Source organism: Theropithecus gelada, chromosome 6 (genome assembly GCF_003255815.1).
Source record: "Theropithecus gelada isolate Dixy chromosome 6, Tgel_1.0, whole genome shotgun sequence".
Classification (NCBI taxonomy): domain Eukaryota; kingdom Metazoa; phylum Chordata; class Mammalia; order Primates; family Cercopithecidae; genus Theropithecus; species Theropithecus gelada.
Genome location: NC_037673.1, coordinates 58,125,528 through 58,148,739, shown reverse-complemented (window position 1 = coordinate 58,148,739; position 23,212 = coordinate 58,125,528). Strand labels below are relative to the sequence as shown.

Here is a 23,212-nt window from a genome sequence, read left to right as displayed (position 1 = left end):
GACTCCAAAATACTATGGCTCAAAGGATATTTCTCCAAAGTTAATTACATACTGACTGTAAGAACGTGATATGACAGAGCAAATATAGGCCATAACTGGTAACCCTATTCCCCAACATCACTGTTATAAATGGGGCATCTCTGAATTAGAGTTTCCCAAACTATCATGCCCACTCAAATACATATGCCAAGCCTCATTTCATACTGAAATTATGTCGGGATTAGTTACTATTTGGCTGATGCATACCATGTTTACTTTCACGTTTAATGAAATGAAAACTGACATATAGCATATAACATTTTCTGTGGGAGCAGAAACCAATGTGATCTAGGACAAAATGTAAACTTCTTACATTTTAAAAAAGCATTTTAACAAGAGGAATAAAAATACCACTTTACATTTGTGAGTAACTAGGATTCAAACTGAAAGTCCTCTGATTCCATGCCACAGCTGTCCTTAGTTTGCTTAATAATGATTTATCCAAAATCTTCATATGATAAAAGCAATTTTAGTAAGTAACTGTAACATCTCAGGCTTTTGTTTATCGTGAGACAGACATGTATTCTCATTTTTTTCTACCCTCTGCCCCCAATAATAACTTATAGAATAAAATTTGAGTTAAAAAAGCCATGCATTTTCCAACCAAACATCTTCCCTGACAAATATTATTTGAAATTAGACTATAGCTATGTGCCTTCTTTTTCCATTCCTCAGTGGCAGTTAGTGGCAGAAAACAGATGATCAAAGCAAGAGCAGGATCTAGAATTTGCACATATTAGCATAGATTATTTTAATTGAATACAAGTCCAGAAATTACGTATAAATGGTTTCTAAATCAAATATGGTTTAAAATTAATGAAGTACTTATATTAGGTTGGTGCAATTACCAAAAACCACAATTACTTTTGCACCAACCTTATAGTAAGAAAGTTAATTCATTAGAGTTAAGATCACACCTATTCAGATAATCATAACCATCTAGCAGCTTCAATTGCAATATTTCTTTTATCTCTCCTAAGATACAGAGAGCAAAATCATTATTTTATTGGATTACTTTATTTTTTTAATTTTTAAAGACAATATGTGATTATTTGTTCAATGCTAGAGCTCTGAGTTGTGATAAATGCTATGTAAACAATGGTTGTTATATTTAAAACCATGCTTCCCTCAGTTTTTGGAGAGCCAGTGGTTGCTTAAATAAATAAGTAATGTGCTGTGTATACACAGAAAATAAAAATTTAAATACCTATCTTTGTATCAAATTGTGTTTCTTTAAAGAAGGCAGATGGACAATTCTCACTCAACACACATAATACTTAGATATTTTAAAGTTGTTCTTGAACTCAAACAAGGATTCTAAAACGATCGTCCAAGCATGAAAAAAAAATATCATCTTGGCACACCAGAGTTTCCTAAAACTACTGCATAAGAAACTAAAAATGGAAGACAAAAATCTTTGATTAAAACTTTTGTTATCAGGAAAAATTATAACAAATAACCATTACTTAACAGAATTTGCAGTAATCTACCTGTGGTCCTTGATATATTCATTGTTGCTTTTCAGTGATGGAATTCCCTCTCATTTAGTGGTCCTCTTAGGCTCAGATGTCCAGAGGTCTCTATGAATCGGGTGGAGGAAGATGATGGAGAAGCTGGATAGGAGAGAACATTGTGCCAAGGGCAGGGCTGGGTAGTGGAGAACATGCCACAGCTGTGCCCACTTAAAATCCTAAACACAGTTGTCTAGGTCAGTGGTTCCTAAGCTTGTCTACAAATAGGAATCACCCGAGGAGTTAAAGCTCTCCTGGCACCTATGTCCCACCTCGAGAAATAGTGATTTAATTGGTTTGGGATATGCCCTGGGCTTTGGCATTTGAGAGATCTCCAGGCAATTCTAATGTGCAGACAAGTTTGGTCACAACTGGTTTATATTATTTTATATTTTTGAAAAATTAGGTTCATGTCCATTTTAGTATGCTTCTTATATCAGTCTCAGGGTATCTGGGGAAATCTAGAGGACTACTCTAGAGGACTAGAATATTCCCATAACTGTAAATCCATGGAGGTAAACCAAGATTCAAAAGCAAAACTGCAATATAATTGATTTATCAATCATTGTCAAAAGGAGAATAAAAGTAGGAAATATAAAGGCATTAGAATAAGCTAAGATTTATAAAATGTTTCTTTCAGACAAGAATTATTAGTGTATGGATTTTTTTCTAAACTCAAGCCCTAGAAACATTCTTCTGTTTGCCACTCTAAAACCAGATGGAATAATCAGAGAACACTGTCTATAATAATCTGGGTTTAAGTAATGATCTGGATTTGTACGACCTAGTCCAACGTTCCACCTTATCAGATGGACCAGGGGCAACTGCTGGAATGAGGAAGAAGGAATTGGTATTACACATGAATAAACCTGTGGAGAAGCTAAGTTCATTAATGTTCTGTTGGCAGGAATCAAAATGACTTAGAAGCAGCCAAGCTGAATTACAGGTTTGATTTACTTAAGAGATACAAGTTATGTGGACTTCAGCATTTTTTTATACCAGCCTTTAGGCAGCCTTGATATTGAGACCTCATAATCCTTCCTTTCACAGTAAGATCCAGTTGTATTTCCCTGTGGCTTCTCCATTCTTGTGGGGGTATATGAACTGTGAGTACAGAAGACATAGAATAGTTTTAAAAGGTCAAAAGTATCAGTTTATCAAAAGCAAACATTGGGAATACTAAATATCTCTGCTCCTTTTTTTGTTTTGTTTTTTGAGACAGTCTTGCTCTGTCACCCAGGCTGGGTGGCGCCATCTCAGCTCACTGCAAGCTCCTCCTCCTGGGTTCACGCCATTCTCCTGCCTCAGCCTCCAGAGTAGCTGGGACTACAGGCACCCGCCACCACACCCAGCTAATTTTTTTTGTATTTTTAGTAGAGATGGGGTTTCACTGTGTTAGCCAGGATGGTCTCGATCTCCTGACGTCATGATCTGCCCACCTTGGACTCCCAAAGTGCTGGGATTACAGGCTTGAGCCACGGTGCCCGGCCTCCTTTTTTTTGGGGGGGGAAAAAAAAAAAGTAAGCCTCACTCATAACAGGTGAGTAGATTGAAACTGGAAAAAACATATATTTCAGTGTCAGGTTCACAATGGGAATATGTAGCTTCATTCTGATTCATGGAGCTAACATATCTTAAGTAGACAGAAGTGCTGAGCTGAATGTATTGCTCCTTTGACATGGAAACAATGACTAGATCATAATGGGGATATGTAGATGTTGCTTTCCCAGCCCTTCCCACCTCATGACACAATGTAATCTGCTGTCAGTTCAAAATTCTACCAATAGCTGGGCAAACCAAGGCATTACCTGCTTATGTGGGGTAATGGTGCCTAAGAGAAGAGTATGGTGGGAGTGAACTGTAGCCAGCGGACAAAAATAGTAAAAAGCAGCATGCATGGTTCAGTTTTAAAGGCTTCTTTGGTTTAATGCAATGGAATGTGTTTCAAATGTCAAGAAAGCTAATTCTCAAGATCTTCCCAGTCTCACTGAAAGCTGACTGCAAATCACCAAAGCACCAAAATAGAAGGTAGTTGTCGATTATTTCCAAATACACCAAATCATCCACAAGAACATGCTCTTCTGACAAGTGACATGGCAACTGGGTTTTCATTTCAAGGGCCAACTGCAACCAGTTGTTTATTCTGAGGCTTTAAACATAACAGGTCCCAAACTGAACTGTTTTAGTTTCAGATGGAGGGTTCATTTCCCTCCGTCTTCTGCTTTTGTTTCCCCCATACTTGCTGCCAAAGTTAGTCTCCCACCTACACAATCAGCAAACCAGAACTGGGAGTCATCCCGGGCTCCTCTGTGTTTCAGTGCCTCCCTCCACGTCCTAGCCATCGTAGATCCTCACTAGCAAATTCATTTACCCCTACTCTCCATTCCTTTGGCCACCACTATAGGTCGCCACCACTACAGGTCGTGTCCTCATCTTTCACCCCTCTGGAGTTTTTTCCTGACCCATTACTCAAACATGAGCATATCATCTCCCTGCTTATTCTCTGACAGCTGTGCACCTGTACTCTTGCTTTTCCTCTGCCTGGAATGTTTATTTCCCCAAGTTCTTGCTAACTAGCTTTTGATACACTTAAGCTTAAGAAATGGCCTAATATTTTCTGTCAAACCTTTTCTGATTTATCAGGCTGAGTTGGGTGTTTCCTCTTCTGTGCTGCTTATAACACCTTGTAATTTCTTTCTTATATGTTGGTCTTCTCACCTTATTTATGACAGGGAGCTCCACATCCTGCTCAATATACCCAGGACTCGGAAAGTGCTGAGTCCACTTGTGTTAAATCAGTGATTCCTCATTTGCCTACTGGAATGACCTGGGAAACTTCAAAAAATACCGAGGCCTGGACCCCACTGCAGACCAATTCAAGTGGAATTGCTCGGGGTGAAGCCCAGATACTTGTAGTTTTAAAAAACTGGCCAGGTGATTCTAATGTATAGACAGGGTTGAAAACCACTGTGCAAAACTATTGATCTCAAATGCGAGCTGAAGCTGTTCTCAAGAAAACAGGAAGTTTGATGGGCTTTTGCTTTTTGTTTTTTAAAGGACATTGTGTTAGTTATCTATGGCTGGGTAACAAATTATCCCAAAATTTAGTGCTTCAAACAGCCAGCCCTTCTCTCAGAGTGTCTCTGGGTCAGGAATCTGGGCACAGCTTAGTGGGTCCTCTGGCTCAGGGTTTCTTGAAGACTGCATTCATGGGGTGTCAGCCCAGGCTGGGTGCGGGGAGGAGGAGAGCTTGCATGTAACCTCACTCAAGTGGCTATTGGCAAACATGGCTCCTCACTAGCTGTTGGCCAGAAGCTTTCTTTGGCTCTCCTGCCTTTCATCAGGGCAGCTCATAGCGTGGCAACTGGCTTCCGTTAAAGTAAGCATGTGAGAGAACGAGGGGGTGAGAAAGGTGGAAGTCAGTTTGTCTATAACCTGGAAGTGACATCCATTGCTTTTTGCCAGATTCTGTCTATCAAAAGCTCTAACCCAAACTTGATGGGAGGGGATAATACAAGGGCACAAACACAAGGAAGACAATATCTTTGGGAGTCATCTTAGGCACTGCCTACCACAGACATTTAATGATGATACTCTGCCTAAAAACTAATCTACCTTAAAGGAATCCCAACTGGACCGTCTTAAAATTAGGAGCATGTACATCAATGGTTTCCTTGAAGAACAAATGTCATATGCTTTGGTAGAGATGAACTAAAAGTAAACTGACAGGTGTGCTTTCTAATAATAAATTTATATTTTTGTTTAATTAACTATAGCTGCATTAATTTAAGGCCATTTAGACAAGAAAATATCAAGGCAGGCCAGCTTGCATAATTCCAGCCTTTACATGGCTTTATGAATTAGGTCAATGTGCTTTCCAAAGACTGAAAGTGTTCCTTCTTCTTTTCCCTAACATTTTCCTAGTTATACAAGTTCACAGAAAATAGGCCACTCTAAGGACTCAACACAAAATGTGGTTTTAGTAAAGAGCAGATACAGTAAATCTAAAGGCAAAATATCAAGCAAAATAGGCAAGTTGATGTACTGATACTAAGCTGATGAGAGTAATAAATTTTAAGTTTGCTGCTCATTTTAGAGGGGCAAGATAATGTATTGAATAACACTGAATACTGATGTTACTAACTATAAGCCTTCCTCAAAGTCCTATCAATACTAAAAGATTCATTTATCTGTGGAGTGCTCAGCATTTAATGCTAAGAATGCAAGTTAGAAGTGCTTAACAATATCTAGCAAAGTGATACAAACTACTAAAAGTGAAAAGAAACCCTTATGAGGGCACAAATGACTTGCAATCTTGAAACCTGATGTTGACAGGACATTTACACAAAATCCTAAACTGAATTTATATTCCAACTAAAAAATGCCATCTCCTAAAATCAATTTGGTTTTGGTGCAGAGAGAAAGCACTGGCCTTCCAGATTCAAAGTACTGCTTTTGATAGCACCTTTTCCCTTGAATCTTTTCTAAATATTTGTTCAAAAATATCTGCAGCTTGTAAAACCTGATGGGATTTTTAAAAGGATATGATCATATTGCACACTTATAATAGATGTAACTGAGAATTGTGCTTTAAGTACTTTTTGCATGCACAGAAATTACTTATGAACAATCTGTTGTAGTTTGCTTTTAAAAAGATTAAACAGCACCATTGGGGGAAATCTGCCCTTTCTTTCAGCTGAGGTGGCAATTCTCAGTGACATGATTATAATCACTAAGACCTGGAAGATAAAGCCATGATCTGCTACTATTAGCCAACATAAACAATTCCGTGTCAACCACTGTTAGTTACAGTAGATGTGAGGATTAAAGCCAGTAACCTAAAGATTGCTGAATCCCTACAGCCCTTTAACAAGCCTCTGAACCATTCAGATAGGGTTATTTGGGGCTTAAGTGTGAATATGTTAACCTTATTTAAAAGATGGCATTTCAGCTGCCAAACTGAAAGACAAATGAAACAGACAGGTCACTCCAAAACCTGGTAAGCTTTATTTTCACAGTAGTATGAGTGAGCAATTCTAAAATTACTTTCTGTGTATTCTAGTCATGAGCACATAAATAAATATTTTGAGGATAATGGCAGCCAGGTTTCTTTCTGTTAAAGGAATTATAAATATGGAAAAGGGGGAAACTAGAAAGCAGCATTGGACTAGAGTTGAAGATATCAGTACAAATTCGTGGTTTTTAGTAGCTAGAAATAAATAGAAGTATTTTTGTATGTATCCGTCTGCTGAGGGACTACAAGCAATGACATACCAGTAGCAATGAGCAAACCTGGCACTCAGTAGATATTGGTTCCTGAATACCATTCCATGTGGAAAGGAAGCAGAGCTCCTTGGAGAAATAGCTAATTACAGGGCTAGAGTGGGAACAGTACAAGATGAGCCTGGAAACATCTTGTACCAAAAAGCAAGAAAGTCCCCAAAGAATGATGAGGACACAAGTAAAGGACATAGACATACTGGGGCTCCCATTGGTCAAAACTGGGACAGTTAGAACATAAAAATAAGTAACAACAGTATTTGATTTGTTGACTAAGAATCCATGAGTCCATTCTGTTATAAACAAATGAAAAAATGAATGGGGGAGAAAGGAAAACGCTTTCTTTCAGTAGAATGTCAACTAATAAATATTGAGTTAGAAAAATTAGTCACTCAAGTATAGGGAGGAGGAACAGGTTTAAGTGTCCCATGGTAAAGCATTCAGTCTCTATAGTAGCCAGTGACATGAAAGTGCTGTTTCTCAATGGGGATACAGTTCTCTGCTGCAGATGGTATCACCTTGCTCCAGAATCTCAGGAGCCTATGTTATGTGTCTTCCACTGGACTTGCCATAAATTCCACACTGCATCTTTTCCCACCATTGACACACTAGGGTCTGCTGGGTCATATGATCCAAGTGTCAGGGCTGCTTATACCTGAAGCCTGGAACTGTTGCAGAGCCCTTTCCTGCTCTGGGCCCTGTTCAGAGCTGGTGGCCTTCCATGTCACTTGGTGTATGATGAGCTGGCTCATTACTTTTAGATGTGGAATGTGTTGCCTCCAGAACCCAAAGGGGCCTACCAAGTGCTATACTTCCTTATTGGTGTAGAGGCTGTAAGATGCAGCAATTTGTCTTTCACTTCGGAGAGGATATCTCGACACTGCCTTGAGCACTGGACCTCTAAAAACTTTACTAATGTGACTGGTCTCTGAATCTTCAGTGTCTATCTCCCATCCTCTGGCATTCATGTATCTTACCAAGGCCTTCACCATACTAGCTATCTCTTCCTCATCCTGTCCTATAAGTAGGATGTTGTCAATAAACCAGATCAGTGTGGTGTTCTGAGGGATTAGATGGTCCAGAGTTCTTCATATTATGACTGAGGGTCAGAGTTAACATAGGCTGAAGCAAAACTCAGCCTGAATATTTTTGTCTGTTCTACATGAAGGTGAACTATTTCTGATCCTGTTTTCCAACTGGAATGGTATAAAATGCATTTACCAAATCAAAGATTGCATACCATGTATCTGTATTGATTTGCTCTAGCAATGAGTCCAGCACAGCAGCTGAGAGCAGGATTATTCTTTGGTTAAGTTAGCAGTAGTCTATAGTTACTGTCTAGGATGTATTCAGTTTCAAGGACCAGCCTGCAAATTAAAAGATATGACTGGGACCACCACTCCTCCATCTTTCAGGTTTTAAATAGTGGGACTAATTTCTGTCATTCCCCCAGGAAACAATATTGTATCTGATTTACTATCTTGGCAGGAGTGGGAGGCAGTTTCAGTGTTTTACTTAGCTCTCCTCACTAAGACAGCTTAGTCCACAGACCGAAGCACCCTTAAAATCTAATCCCAAGAGTGCTCCCCTGGTTCTTGTGAATACGTCAGCATGTCCCAGCTGGGTTATGTTGGGATTTAATCTTAGTTACTGGCTTGGCAGCCAGGAAAGGAAGTAGGGGAAGTTGGAGAAGGTGGGAGAAAGGGCTACTGCCTTGTGGCAGCCAGCTTCTGTATCTTCTAGCACAGCAGACATACTAGACCAGAGGGTCCAGAGGGAGCTGCAGGGGCATCCATCCAGACCCCATTCCATGTTCAGGATCCCAGGTTTCTCTACATTAATAGACCTGCCTGGTCTAAATATTCAGTGCTCTGTCTCTGGAGCTCTGTGACTCTTAACAATTAGCTATTGAACCTGTGGTTCAGCTGAATCTGTCCTACAGGTAATAAAGGCCTCTTTATAAGTTACCACAGAGCCTCTCATATTTAGCTATTAACTGCTTGTGAACAGTCCCATTTCTTATTTTCCATTTGCAGTGTTTAAATATGTTAGCAATAACCAGCCAACTCTGCTGTCTTTGCAAGCATTTTCAAATGCCTGTATCACACTTAGCACCATTATTTCCCTCTATTGGGACAGGGTTCCAAGTCAACACTGGTGCAATTAAGCAATTAAGCCGCAAAGTTATGCCAGGGATTATGAATGTTCCATCTACCAACAAGGGTGACATCTTCTTGGTCAGGTAATGGATGGGACTGTTACCAGAAGCAGATGCCAAGTTGGGACTAAATGTGCAGTACTTTTTATTAGGGAAAACATCTGTGAGAGAAGATGGTGAAGGAGCTGGGAAAGAACTGGTGGACTATCACACTAGGATGCAAGTCTGACCCCAAATGTAAGAGAGAGTGAAGGAAGGTTGGGTGGAAGTGTATCAGGCTGCCATGTAGCCTAAGGAAGGCTTGGCAAAGCAATGGGGATGTCCTTGAGCCTAAATTAGCTATCAGAAGAGTCTTGTGTCTCCTAGAATCTCTATGATGCTCAGTTGCTGAACTGTGAGAAAAGCAAGGTCTTAGCACAAACATAGTGATGGATTTCACAGCACAGCAAGCAGCTGGGGCCCTTGGCGAATTTAGCTCCCTGTAGTTGGGGGTCTGTGAGGTACATTCTCATAGCAGCAGCATCCTAGTAAGAGGCAGAGCTGGGATTCAAACCAGGTAGTTTGGTTTGAGTCTATACTCTCAACTACTGAACCAGAAGACGTGTCTTGGAATTACAGAGGTCTGACATAAATCTATCATGCAGAAGATTTGTAAGGAGCCTGGGCCTGACCAGTAGGATCTCTAGGATCCTCTAAGGAGTTTGTATCTCATTCTACAGACAATAATGTGGGGGATACAGGGTGGGGGCACATCACAGATAATGTATAGGACTATATTCCATATGCATTATATACATGCATGAATAATTTACAGGCCCATGTGTAGCTTTGAGTTCTCTGTGGTATAAAAGGATTAGCAGGTTTGAAGACAGATGCAACAAAAAGTGATTTCTGTACTGCATATATGATAAGATGTGCAATGCTACATATATGGTAAAGTGGTCCAAAAAGTGCTGACAAAGCATTCATAACTTCTAGGGTATAAAAGTTTGAAAAAAAGGACCAAGACAAATTCATTTTCTATAACTCTTTACAAAATCATACTGTGGTACAAGGCAATCAAAAATTCACTGAATTTTTACTATTTAAAAATTTTTACTAATTATTTATTTATGTTTTTGAGATGGGAGGTCTCGCCATATTTCCCAGACTGGTCTCGAACTCTTGGGTTCAAGGGATCCTCCTGCCTTGGCCTCCCAAATTGCTGAGACTACAGGTGAGAGTCACCATGTCTGGCCACTATTTACTACCAGTATTAAAATTTCTACCATTTTTACACAGAGGCATTATTTCTACTTAGGCTGTCAAATCTGCATTTACAGGCTAAATGAGGAACTTAACTACTATTTATAATATTAATTACATGACAATCTGTGTAAGCTACCAAAAATCACCTTACAAATCAGTTCTACAGAATACAACCTTTTTATTATCAAAAGGAAGTTACATGGTTATTAATTAGTATCACAATAAACAGGTATTAACACTATTTTATGGATATAGGAATCTAAGCACAAAAATAAAGTTTCCTTGACCCACATAATGAGATAAAATATGAACCCAGAACTAGAGATTACATCAGATTCCTATACACCTATATTCATTAACAGTAGAACTCTACAATTGTGGCATAGTCCTACAACAGAATATTAAAACACAGAGATAAAAAAATCAAAAAAACATTGGTCCAACTTTCTGTCTGAAGGCAGGAATTATTATTATCTGCTTATTACAGAGAGTGGAAAATTAGTTGATCAAGGGCAAATCTAAAAATTTAGGAAAACTTCAAAGCCTCCAGAAACTCATCAAACTTGCCAGTATTACTTATCCTATTTCAAGAAGACATATATGAAACAGAATGGAGTTCCTGATTTCAGACTGTTCCACTTCCTTACTTTAAGCCAGGAAGCCTAAAAACATAAACTGAACTCAGCAGATGCAATTAAAAATTTGGGACCAGGATGTCTTTAAGTGAGGGACCAGGATGTGTAAGTGATGGTTTAGGAAACTATATTTATAGCCTGGTACCATTAAATTTTTGTTCACTTTTTCAAGTAGATTCCAAATATACACATTATACTCAGAGCTTTTTAAAGACACAAACTAGCTTTCAGAATTAGACTTTGGCATGCAATTCTAAATGATTTCTTATGTTCCATAGTTCTGAATGAGAACTAATGGTTCTGAATAGTTATGAGATTTAAAAATAAACATAAAAATTTGGATCAGTGGGAGAATTTTACTTGTAACTACTTGTTACATATCAGGGGTCTCTATGTAAACTTCTGAGATTCAAACACTTTACCTACAGGCAATCTGTACCCCACCATATTTCACAAGGGATTGCAATGTCTTCCTATGTGAATATACACAATAATGATAAAGGATATCTGTTCTAGGAAAAGCATATTTAAAAAGAAATGCAAGTATACAGTATACAGCATGAATGTTAAACATGAATTTCAAATTTGGCTTGAGCTTCCTGACAAAATTTTCACTATCAAAAGCTGGCTTCCGAAACTATTCTAAGAATCACATACTAATATATCTTACATGGGACTTTATATAAACGATACTGAGGCTGGGTGTGGTGGCGCACACCTGTAATCCAAGCACTTTGGGAGGCTGAGGCAGGAAGATAATTTGAGGCCAGGAGTTTGAGACCAGCCCTGGCAACACAGCAAGACCCCATCTCTAATAAAATTAAAAAATTAAAAAATTAAAGGGCACAATATGACACAGAGGACAATACCCTGGACAACATCATATTGCAAATCCAGTTAAAAATTTTTGCATGGTTACTTTAAGCAGTTAGCTTAAGTGAAGGTGGAAGGTCCAAATTAAAATGCTACTTGGTGAAGGCAATTGTGCTAGGGGCTGCTTTTGCAATACAAAGTTTTTACACTGAAGGCTTCTTAAATGTGAATTAGTCTTCCCAATGGGATAGCAATTCTAATTTAATGGCTAGGAAAACCCAGTACAGACATAAAAAGTTACTTGACATAGCTAAAAATCATTTAGGGACAGGCCTAACATTTGATCCTTTAGATTCAGCCAGAAAGTTCAGGGTCTCTTATAATTTTAGCAGGACTACAACCCAAGGCTTCAGATTTACTGGACATTTTGCTCCTCCAAAAGGATGGCCACTAACTACAGGGAATTAGTTTGCAGCATGTGCATGTATGGTGGCATTCTGGAGATTAAGCATTGTAAATATGAAGTCTTGGAGTTAAAAAAGCACACACCCAATTTTCAGTATTATGTCAACAAATATAAACTACCCAAAACAGCAATATATAATCACCTATATTGACTATGCTCAAAAAACACACTGAATTGGTTTTAAAATGGCAATGGCCGTGGGAAGCAAGGAATTATCAACAAGAGAAGCACCTGCTATCTAATCTTTCTCCCATAATCTGCGTTTGGAATCACAGGCTAGAAAGTATCTAGTGAGGGCATCTAGTCTGCATACACACTCTTATCCCATTTTCAAAGATCTCTATTTAGATCTCTAGTCTAGCTTGCTCTTATCTTAAATCGTAGCACCTACAGCTTAGGACTAATTCCTTTTATCAATGAAAATGATGAATCACTACTTTCCTGTAAATACTTTTACAAAGTTGGAAATCATTAAGTAACTAGTCTTCTCTCATTAACAAGATAACTACAATTATTTGAACCTTTCCCCAAACATTAATCTTTAGACCTCTTCCTACTAGGATATCTCATCACTTTCCAAACATACTTCAACAGTTTGGTACTTTATTATGAGCTTCACAAATATCCAGAATTTAAATTATTTCATAATTCCTCCAAATATTCTCAGTTTTATTTGTAAGCAACAATGCTATATCATGAAATCAATTATTTAAAACAATGTTCTAGGTATTGGGGTAACTGACCTCATATAGCTTACATTCTAGTGGGAAAAACAGACAGTGAACCAGTACACAAGATATCAGATTGAGGTAAAGAGAGGTGAAGAAGCCTTTTATAATAGGTACCACTTCATTTGAAACCTCTAGGAAGGCAGTAGCCCTGCAAAGATATGAAAAGAATCTTTTAAGCAATTTTTGGCTAATGAAGGTTTAACGAGTTATTCTGCTATATATTTATATGCATTCCTTCCAAATTATATAACCTTGTACTGCTCCCTATTGAATCTTATTCTTCTTATTTTGAAGGCTAATTCTATCTTTTACAAGCTTTTCATTATCTCCTTTAATTGGTATATTCCAAAAGTTTAAGATGCATGTCTTCTAATTTAAACAAGCATTTCTTAATAATATTAACTAACATTTAGTTTAGGAGGTGTTTCTGCCAAGTAACACTTAATAGTAGTAGGAAAAATAACAACGGAAAGAACTTATGGGATTGGCCTAAATGAGTTTTCCAGAAAATAATTTGGTCACACTTTGCAGGGAAAACAGGCTGAAACAGGCAGAGTATGACCCATTCAGAAGATGAGGCTAATGGGACCATGAACCACTGATGGGTTGGTCTAATAGCAGTGAAAGAGCCCAACAGATAATTGAGAGGTTTATAATGTCATGGATGTGGGATGAAGAAGCCAATCAACTGGCAAGGTTGGAAAAAACCTTCCCCAGCACATTAGCTCTCTGAGACATGCTGCCACCACCTGGGCAATAGGCAATTCTGAAGTTTGGGGGGATTTTAGTTACTATCCTTTAACAATTATAGAATCAGAAAACATACTTTCATTTTATAAAATCAGCATTTTTTTTGTCAAGAAAAATGAAAGACAAACAATGCTGATTTCATAAAATGAAAGTATGTTTTATGATTCTACAATTGTTTTGTGTTTTGATTGGAAAACAGCAGTGATTTGGCCAGATAACTTAAAAATCCTGCTTTATTTTTAAAGTCTCTGGTTCCCTATCTGTAAAATTAGTATAAAAATACAATCCTGTGGGGTTGTTTAGTTTCAGGATTAGTGATAATAAGTGTGAAGCACCTAGCCCAGCACCTGGTACATACTAAGTACTCAATAAGTAGCTTTTTTTTGAGACAGAGTTTTGCTCTTGTTGCCCAGGCTGCCAGGCTGGAGTGCAGTGGCGCGACCTCGACTCACTGCAACCTCTGCCTCCCAGGTTCAAGCGATTCTACTGCCTCAGCCTCCCGGGTAGCTGGGATTACAGGCACGTGCCACCACACCCAGCTAATTTTGTATTTTTAGTAGAGACAGGGTTTCTCCATGTTGGTCAGGCTGGTCTCAAACTCCCAACCTCAGGTGATCTGCCCACCTCGGTCTCCCAAAGTGCTGGAATAAGTAGCTTTTTTTTTTTTTTTTTTTTTTTAATGGAGTTTCGCTCTTGTTACCTAGGTGGGAGTGCAATGGCACGTTCTCTGTTTGCTGCAACCTCCGCCTCCCAGGTTCAAGCAATTCTCCTGCCTCAGCCTGCCAAGTAGCTGGGATTACCGGCATGCGCCACCACGCCTGGCTAATTTTGTATTTTTAGTGGAGACGGGTTTCACCATGTTCATCAGGCTGGTCTCAAACTCCCGACCTCAGGTGATCCACCCGCCTCTGCTTCACAAAGGGCTGGGATTACAGGTATAAGCCATTGCACCTGGCCACAACAAGCAGCTTTAAAAAATAGTATTCTTCTTCAGTATAAACTTTCAAATATCAATAAAATCTGATTATGCTAAAAAAAAAAAAAAAAATCACTGGCTGGGCACAGTGGCTCATGCCTGTAATCCCAGCACTTTGGGAGGCTAGGCAGGCGAATCACGTGACGTCAGGGGTTCAAGACCAGCCTGCCCGACTGATAAAGACCCGTCTCTACAAAAAATACAAAAATTAGCCGGGCATGGTGGTGCATGCTTGCAGTCCCAACTATTCTGGAGGCTGAGGCAGGAGAATCACTTGAACCTGGGAGGCAGAGGCTGCAGTGAGCCGAGACAGTACCACTGCACTCTAGCCTGGGAAAAAGAGCAAGACTCTGTCTCAAAATAAATTAAAAAAATAAATAAATAAATATCCCATAAATATGCCTATTAAGAAATGTATTTACATTATGTTTCAATGGAAGTAAAAAAAACCTCACAAAATAAAATTTAGGGACGAAACTAATTCCATCAAAGTAAGGTGCAGGTGAGAGAACTCTCAAAGTCTTTTAGACAAGACTCAATTGTTATTATTAAACTATATTATCATCTTTAATATTATCTGAATCTTATTCTGGTTTCACTACTTACAACTTTGACATGGGTTAGAATGAGATGTAATTTTGTGCCAATCAAGGGAAAAATACTTCTTAAGCAAAAATATGGCATGTGACTGCCACAGGACTTCCATTCTCAATAGAAAAAATAATTTTATAAGGCTCTACTTGTAAAATATAATTGCAATAGAGGACACTAGTGCTGAAGAGGCTGGTGGTATGACATACTACACAGGAATTATCTTATGCAAAGGCAGGCCCTACTTCATTAACAGCATAAGGTTTAGTTAATTTGGCTAAACTTACATGAATAAGATCTCATTTCTTAGAAGTAAATAAAGCAGACCTTATTTCCTTGTTTTTCTAAATTGGTATTCTGACAGACATTTGAGAGAGAATAAAAACCTGATTAAGGATCTTTTCAAACAAACAAATAAGATCTTGGCCTGGAACAGTGGCTCACACCTGTAGTGCCAGCACTTTGAAAGGCAAAGGCAGGAGGATCACTTCAGGCAAAGAGTTTGGGACCAGCCTGGGTAACAGAGTGAAACCCTGTCTCTAGAAAAAAATTTTAAAAAATTAGTTGGGCATAGTGGCATGCATCTGTAGTCCCAGCTACTCTAGAGGCTGAGGTGGGAGGATTGCTTGAGCCCAGGTAGTCGAGGCTGCAGTTAGCTGTGATGGACTCACTGTACCCCAGCCTGGGTGACTTGGTGAGACCCTGTATCAAAAAAAAAAAAAAAAAAAAAGAAAAATCACTGAAACTCGTTCTCTCTCGTTGGGCTTGACTTCGAACTGAATACAGTAAGCAGAAAATTAACATTGGTCATAGTTTTTAAAAATAATGAGTATGCTAAGCTGGGCATGGTGGCTTGTGGCTGTAGTCCCAGCTACTCAGAAGGTGAGGAGGGAGGATCCCTTGAGCCCAGGAGTTCGAAGAGGCAGTGGGTTATGATTGCACTACTGCATTCCAGCTGGGCCAGAGCAAGACCATGTTTAAAAAAAAAAAAAAAAAAAAAAGGCCAGGCGCAGTGGCTCACGCCTGTAATCCCAGCACTTTGGGAGGCCGAGGCGGGCGGATCACGAGGTCAAGAAATTGAGACCATCCTGGCCAACATGGTGAAATCCCATCTATACTAAAAATACAAAAATTAGCTGGGCGTGGTGACGTCCGCCTGTAGTCCCAACTACTCGGGAGGCTGAGGCAGAAGAATCGCTTGAACCAGGGAGGTGGAGGTTGCAGTGAGCCGAGATCGCGCCACTGCAGGACAGAGGCTCCATCTCAAAATTAAAAAAAAAAAAAAAAGACCTTAAGAAAACTTGCAATAATGTTTCTATCAAATACCTTACTATGTTATTTATTTAGGTAAGAAAAATGACCAAATCCAGTCCAATTTACAGATTTTAAAGCTGAAAGGGCATTGGAGATTGCCTAGTATGCTTTCCACATATATAAGTGGAAACACACTCAGAGTGATTTATCAGAGTATACATATCATTACTGTACCGAGACTGTGAATCTCAGTTCACGAGCTCAGACTCCTCATTATGGAAAGTAGTTCACAGTATTTGAACCAATCCTGACACCACCTTTAGTTAAGGCAATGCAGATTGCAGTAAGGAGCTCCACTGTGGCAACCCCTATGCTGTTCTTGGTCTTGCAGACTGTCCTGTAACTTGAAGCTAGATAAGCAAACTTAGATTGTAAAGGCATGGTCTAGATCAGCAGTCTCCAACCTTTCTGGCATCAAGGACTGGTTTCGTGGAAAACAATTTTTCCATGGACGGGGAGGGGGCATGCTTTCAGGATGAAGCTCTTCCACCTCAGATCATCAGGCATTAGATTCTCATAAGGAACACACAACCTAGATCCCTCACACATGCAGTTCACATTAGGGTTCGCACCATGAAAATCTAATGATGCTGCTGATCTGACAGGAGGCGCAATTTAGACGGAAATGCTCACTCACCTATCGCTCACCTGCTGCTGCGAGGCCCTGTTCCTAACAGGCTGCAAACCAGGTACCAGTCCATCGTTGGGGACCCCTGGTCTAGATTACAGCTGAAGAGCTACAAAGGCTTTCTCCTTATTTGCCCTTTCTTCCTGCCCAAGACTTCCATGCTTTTAACCAGGGATGCAGCACTCCAAGTATCCAGAGGCAGTAACTGGGAAAATCATCTATCATGATTAAAATAAAACACGCATTGGCCTCTGGAACAAAGGATGTTAAAATAATACATTCTGACCACATCTTGGATTCACGACTTGGAGAAGTTTTAGAAAAATCGGTTATCTCAAGTAAGTATTCAGTGCACATAATCCAGTGACTGAGTCTGCTTTTTCTGGCTACTACAGGTACAGGCTAGGCCTAAGCAGCATAGGCTTCGAAACTATAATCCAGGTTTTCAAATAAAAAGGGGTAAGAAAACAACTGCTGGTAATACAACATCTCAAACATTAACATATGCCCAACGGACAGTATCGTAGATCGTTAGATTATCTGCCAAAAGTCTGTTCCCTGGTAAATAACAGTTATTGTTGTTTTACCTAAACTAGTTAAACATGTCGCAGCTTGCTCCTGAAAGAGAACATTATATCGTCTTTGGAGAATCAAACAGTGAAGAGGTCTTGCAACATTTGTCAGAGGTAGTCAAACAGTGCAAGCAATCACAAAATTTGGTCACCAACCAAACCAGAGCTAATCTTTCAGTTCCCGTAGATTAGAAGACAATATTAACTCACCCTTTTTGCATGTTGACTTTTGCATCCTTTTATTTGTGTATTGAAAGAACAAGCACCTCTATGGGAACTCTATGCCCTGACAGTTTAATTACTTATCAAGTTTACTCTGGGCAGGTATTGATCATTCTTTCGTGAAACGAATTAGGTACTTAAATTAAAAACAAACAATAAAATCCCCCTTTTCACATAGCATGGCAGCATGTCCCTTGGTAACAAGGTTGAGTGGATCCACTAAGGCCCCGCAGCTTGCCTCCTTTACGTAAGGATGTAACTATTGCCCAACCAGAAGAGAGAGGCGTGGAGTGGGATGTGAACCAGGATGAACTCGTCGGAATCGTCAAGGGTCGTTGTGTGACCCTTACCTTGACTTCGGGCGGTTTGTGGGAACCCAAATGCTTTCTTGCCGCAGCTCTTTGGTCTGAGTTTCTCTCAGCCAAACACCTCACCCACCCGGGACCCTCCAACTGTCCGACTATAGCAGGGGATGGGGGTTGTCTTCCGATCGACCTCGGGAGGCAAAAGCAAAAGTTCCTAGCTGCTTTGGAACCTCTCCTCGAGTCCTGAAGCCGCTCCACGCCTCCTCGCCCATCACTTGGTCCCCGCAGGACGTGGCAGTCTCGGGTTCAAGCCTGGAAAGGAGCCCGGGTGCCGTCACCCGCCCCGCGCGGCCTCACCTGCCGCTCCCCGGAAATCTCAGCGCCACCCTGTCCCCGCCCCCCACCCTCCCGCGTCCTCCAACTCGAGGTCCCAAGACCCACACAGCAATGGCGCAGCCGGAAACCGGCTCCTAGACTTCCTAACGCCCGGCTGGCGGTTCGGGTCGTCTGTGGGCGGGACGCAAAGGCCGCGACTTCCGCCTTCCTGCTTCCGGTCTGGCGGTGAGTGGGGAGTGGGATCCAAGCCCCTGGGGCTAGGTAGAGGAAGCTGGCGGCTACCGCTTCCGTGGTTTTCTCCTGGTGTCCAGCAGAAACGGCGGCGGCCCCTTGCGCCAATCCAGGATTCCCCAGGACCCTCGGCTCTGCGCGACAACGGGCCCGCGCTTGCCAAGGCCGAGGGGCAGGAGTGAACGTGGCCCCCGTGGGTCTGCGGCCCGGATAGGGTAAGGAGGGAAGAGTGAGCGGCGGAGAAACGTAAGAAATGAGGGAAAGACAAAGGAGCAAGGGAGAAACTAAGAAATAAGGGAAAGAGAAAGGAGGAAGTGCGGACGGCCGCCAAGTGTTACCAGTTGCAGCCGCAGGGGCCACGCGGGTCTGGTTGGGAGATCGAGCCGGGTCGATCCGTTTTGGGCGGAAGAGTAGGATTTATTCTTGAAAGTGTGGAGGCGCGGGTGTTTGGGTCTGAAGTTGAGGTGCAGGGAGATGTGTGGCCTGTGGACCATGACTCTTACTGCAAAAGTTCTTTTGCTTATCTCTGAAACTTACATTGTTTATTCGCTACTGGGCTGGAGAAGGGGAAGGCAGATCGATCTGAGTAGTACCTAATTCTGACTGTATGGGTGAGGTCTTATGAAGTCCGGGAGCTAAGATATTTAACGTATTAGGCACTTTCATGTGTGTTCAGTTGAAAATCGTGGGAAAGATATATTTAAAACCAGTCATAGTTTTCCTGGGGTAATGGGACTGTGGGTGAATTACTATAATTTGTTTGGTTATGTCTTCTAATTTTTTAAGTAAAGGACACAAATTGTATGATAGACCCAAAAAAACCTTTAAAGAGTAAGATGAGGTGTTTGATTTTGTAGTGGTGTACCTAATCCAGTAAATGAATGAATGGCAACATTTTTAGTATAGACAGTTGAAAATCTAGGAACGGATATACTGTGTAAGTCAGTGAGCCAACTTGTCTTCTATATGTCAATGAACTAAAAAAATTTTATTATTGAAATAACTAACTTAGTAATATACTTGATTTCCAGTAATTAGGATTTTCTTACAGGGCACTTGCAATTGTGGTAAATTCAAATGAGGAAGAAACATATTAAGTTACTATAATGGATAGGCAATTTTAGATGTCATATAGATTGCGTATATACAATATAGAAATTTTCCATTTAAAATTTTATTACAATTATCCTGAAAGTTGTGACTTAAATTTTGTTTTATTTTTTGTATTCTTTCCAGCTAGCCAATTGTACAGAATTTAAATCATCTCTCAGATGTGTACAGTAGAACTCAAGAAGACAGACTACCAAGGGTCATCTGAAGTCGTGATTGGGTCACTAATAATACCAGGACAAAGTTAGAGATCACTACTCAAGCATAAGGTAGATAATTTTTAAAAAAATTCCAGTTGAAATCGTAAGTGGATGTATATACCTCATTCCCTACCCAGGTATTCTAATTCTCCACTTTGAATAGAGGTTGACACAAACATGAAAGGTAGAAAAGCCTCTGGAGCAAAATAGAAAACATCACTCAAGTCACATAATCCTCATTTGCCAGATGTCTTTTCCTTACACTCAAAAAGGAACAAAACACATGGCATCTTGTTAAGGCTACTTTTCTCATTTATTAAATTAGGCTTATTCTAGCAGAGGTCCTCAAAGCTGAAAGGGCATAAAATAGCACAGTACTTTTTGCTGCTTTGGCATATTAATGTGATGTCATGACTCCCTTACCCTCCCTTTCCCATTCCTGGAAATAGCCATCTCTCCTTCTCTGCGAGTATTGCACATGCTCTGTGGCTTGTCCTTTTCAAACACCAAATTTGCTGATTTGTATTTTTGTTAATTAGTAATACTAAGGATATGTCAAAAAATGACAAACTGTGTTCAGCTCTTAATGACCATAGAAAACTCAAGATTCTTATGAAAGCCTCCTGCTAAATAAAGTTTGTCTTCCATATAGGAGGCATGTGAGAATGCATAGTCCTTATGACAGAGTCACATGGCTTTTTAAAATCTTCTATAACTTTACATCTTTGAAGTGTCACTATTCTGGTTGTCCTAGATGAATTACTTTTTCCTAACTGGAAATACTAGTCCTTATTACAGTAGTACTAATTAGTACTTTTTAAAAAAGCAAACTGAGTGATAATGGAATCATGAGTTAACTGGTTGTGTGAGGAAACTTTTTCAAAATTTGACTAACCACAGTCTTTCTCCTGTTTTTTTCCTCTGTGTTCTCCACCCACCTTCTCCAGCCCCAGTTTTCATAAGACTGCAGTGAAGATGTTTGATATAAAGGCTTGGGCTGAGTATGTTGTGGAATGGGCTGCAGAAGACCCATATGGCTTCCTTACAACTGTTATTTTGGCCCTTACTCCACTGTTCCTAGCAAGTGCTGTACTGTCTTGGAAACTGGCCAAGATGATTGAGGCCAGGGAGAAGGAGCAGAAGAAGAAACAAAAACGCCAAGAAAACATTGCAAAAGCTAAACGACTAAAAAAGGATTGAAGGACTGAACAGGCTCTGCAACCAGAGGAAAATCATTTGGAAAATTATGCAGCTTTGGAAGAACCCACTAAAGTTTCTTCTTTGGATTTCTTGACAGTATTATTTAGTGACCAAATGGAAGAATCATGTTAGTTCTGACCTCAATACTATAGTAACTTTTAGGCTTGGGTGTAGAAGTTTGTAGGTTTCTATTGACAGTTATTATAAATTATCATTTACTGTGGTACAAATTCTTTATAATTGACTTAGTCATTTGCCGCTTAGCAGTTTATCTACTGAAATGAAAACATCCTGTGGGGAAAAGTGACTTTAGATTATGAACTCAATTCAAATGAACTCTATTTAAAATGGGGTCCTGTTTTGGACAAAGGAAATTAAGAATGTAAAAGTCAGAACTGTCTTGTTTGAGGTAAAAGTGTGCTTTGGCTTAAAAGAGATACAGTATATTAATTACGTCTTTTATTATTATTGCTTATTTCTTAGAATCATTTCTGGCTTTCTCAAAACAAAATAATATTAATCAATGAGTACTTCTATTTGCTGCATTTTTCTTATAGCCTTTGAGACAGCTGGTAATTATCAAGTCATTTTGCATTTTTTAAAACAATTTTATAAAGCATTCTCTTATCTTGACTATGTAGAATACCACCTACTGGATAGAACAATTTCTGTACTCACAAACACTGCCATTTTCTTAGAGATGGCTTGTTGAGAGGAGTAACACTGTGGTTTAAAGCTTGCAGTAAAAATGCCAAACACTGTAGTACTTTGGAACTGGTTTATTCTTGTGCTAAGCAGAACTGTAAAACAGTTAAAATGTCTTATCAAGTAATTCGCTGATTATATAGACACCACTTTTGTATTTTATTTCATTCTTTGTTTTAACTCATGTGGTAGTGATATTTAATACTTTCTGATCAAACAGTTTCAAAGTAAAACTTTAAATTTCACATTTCTTTTAAAGAACTTGTAAAGCATAACAGTGATGTCATACTTCTTAAGTGGTAAAGAAAGGTATAAAATTTGGAAACATTTTGTTGGGCATAGTAGTAATTGGGTGAAAAGGATAAATTATATCAAAATGAGAATGTGCTGTAATTGGAAGTAAGGAGCTAAAGGATGTTTCTTTCAGTTAAGTAGTATAACTGGAATGTTTTACTATCAAACATGGTTTTTATAAATGCATGGTCCAATAATTTTGTTCACTGTTAGTATTTAATTCACTGTCAGCTTATTAATGTTTTCTGTACCCTGATAATGAATTTTAAATTACAAAAAATTATCCAGCAGCTACAGTTTAAAAATGAAACTAGATATTAAAATAAATTTGATAATTTTTTGTAAGGTCCTGGATTTTATTTTATTTTTTGGTGGAACTACATTTTTAAGTTACATTATGTTATGCAGGTTAGAATTTTCTTTTTTTTTTTTTTTTTGAGACGGAGTCTCGCTCTGTTCCCCTGGCTGGAGTGCAGTGGCGCGATCTCGGCTCACTGCAAGCTCCGCCTCCCGGGTTCCTGCCATTCTCCTGCCTCAGCCTCCCAAGTAGCTGGGACTACAGGCGCCTGCCACTGCGCCCGGCTAATTTTTTTGTATTTTTAGTAGAGACGGGGTTTCACCGTGGTCTCGAACTCCTGACCTTGTGATCCGCCCGCCTCGGCCTCCCAAAGTGCTGGGATTACAGGCGTGAGCCACCGCGCCCGGCCTCAGGTTAGAATTTTCAATTACAGCTAAGCATACTTGTAAAACTTCAGGACTATATCTGGGAACCTAAGGACCACTGAGAATGTTTATGGACGAGTTTGAATAACACTTAATGCTATTCTTTTAGATTATCAGTCTCTACTTGGTGCCAGTGTGAGCAACACATTATAACTCAAGGCACTGAAATAATTC

General features: G+C 39.6%; 1 protein-coding gene and 1 long non-coding RNA gene across 5 annotated transcripts; one reads left to right on the top strand and one right to left on the bottom strand.

Moving 5' to 3' along the window:
• Positions 1-925: 925 nt before the first annotated feature.
• Positions 926-18,922, bottom strand: LOC112626862. The gene is made up of 4 exons (XR_003119971.1): positions 18,724-18,922; positions 17,146-17,149; positions 1,530-1,652; positions 926-1,014 (listed from the first exon to the last, which is right to left on the bottom strand). It is a non-coding gene; the product is annotated as an uncharacterized LOC112626862 (long non-coding RNA).
• SMIM15 (small integral membrane protein 15) lies at positions 18,753-22,660 on the top strand. Of its 4 annotated transcripts, XM_025389247.1 has the most exons (4): positions 18,778-18,800; positions 18,887-19,021; positions 20,047-20,185; positions 21,064-22,660. In XM_025389247.1, the coding sequence occupies exon 4, from the start codon at positions 21,092-21,094 to the stop codon at positions 21,314-21,316; it is 225 nt and encodes a 74-aa protein (XP_025245032.1). In that variant the 5' UTR covers positions 18,778-18,800; positions 18,887-19,021; positions 20,047-20,185; positions 21,064-21,091; the 3' UTR covers positions 21,317-22,660. The 4 variants fall into 4 exon arrangements, with proteins under 4 accessions (XP_025245031.1, XP_025245030.1, XP_025245029.1 ...); XM_025389246.1 differs by lacking the exon at positions 18,887-19,021 and having other exon boundaries at positions 18,753-18,800; positions 20,043-20,185; XM_025389245.1 differs by having other exon boundaries at positions 18,776-19,021.
• The last annotated feature ends 552 nt before the right edge of the window (positions 22,661-23,212 follow it).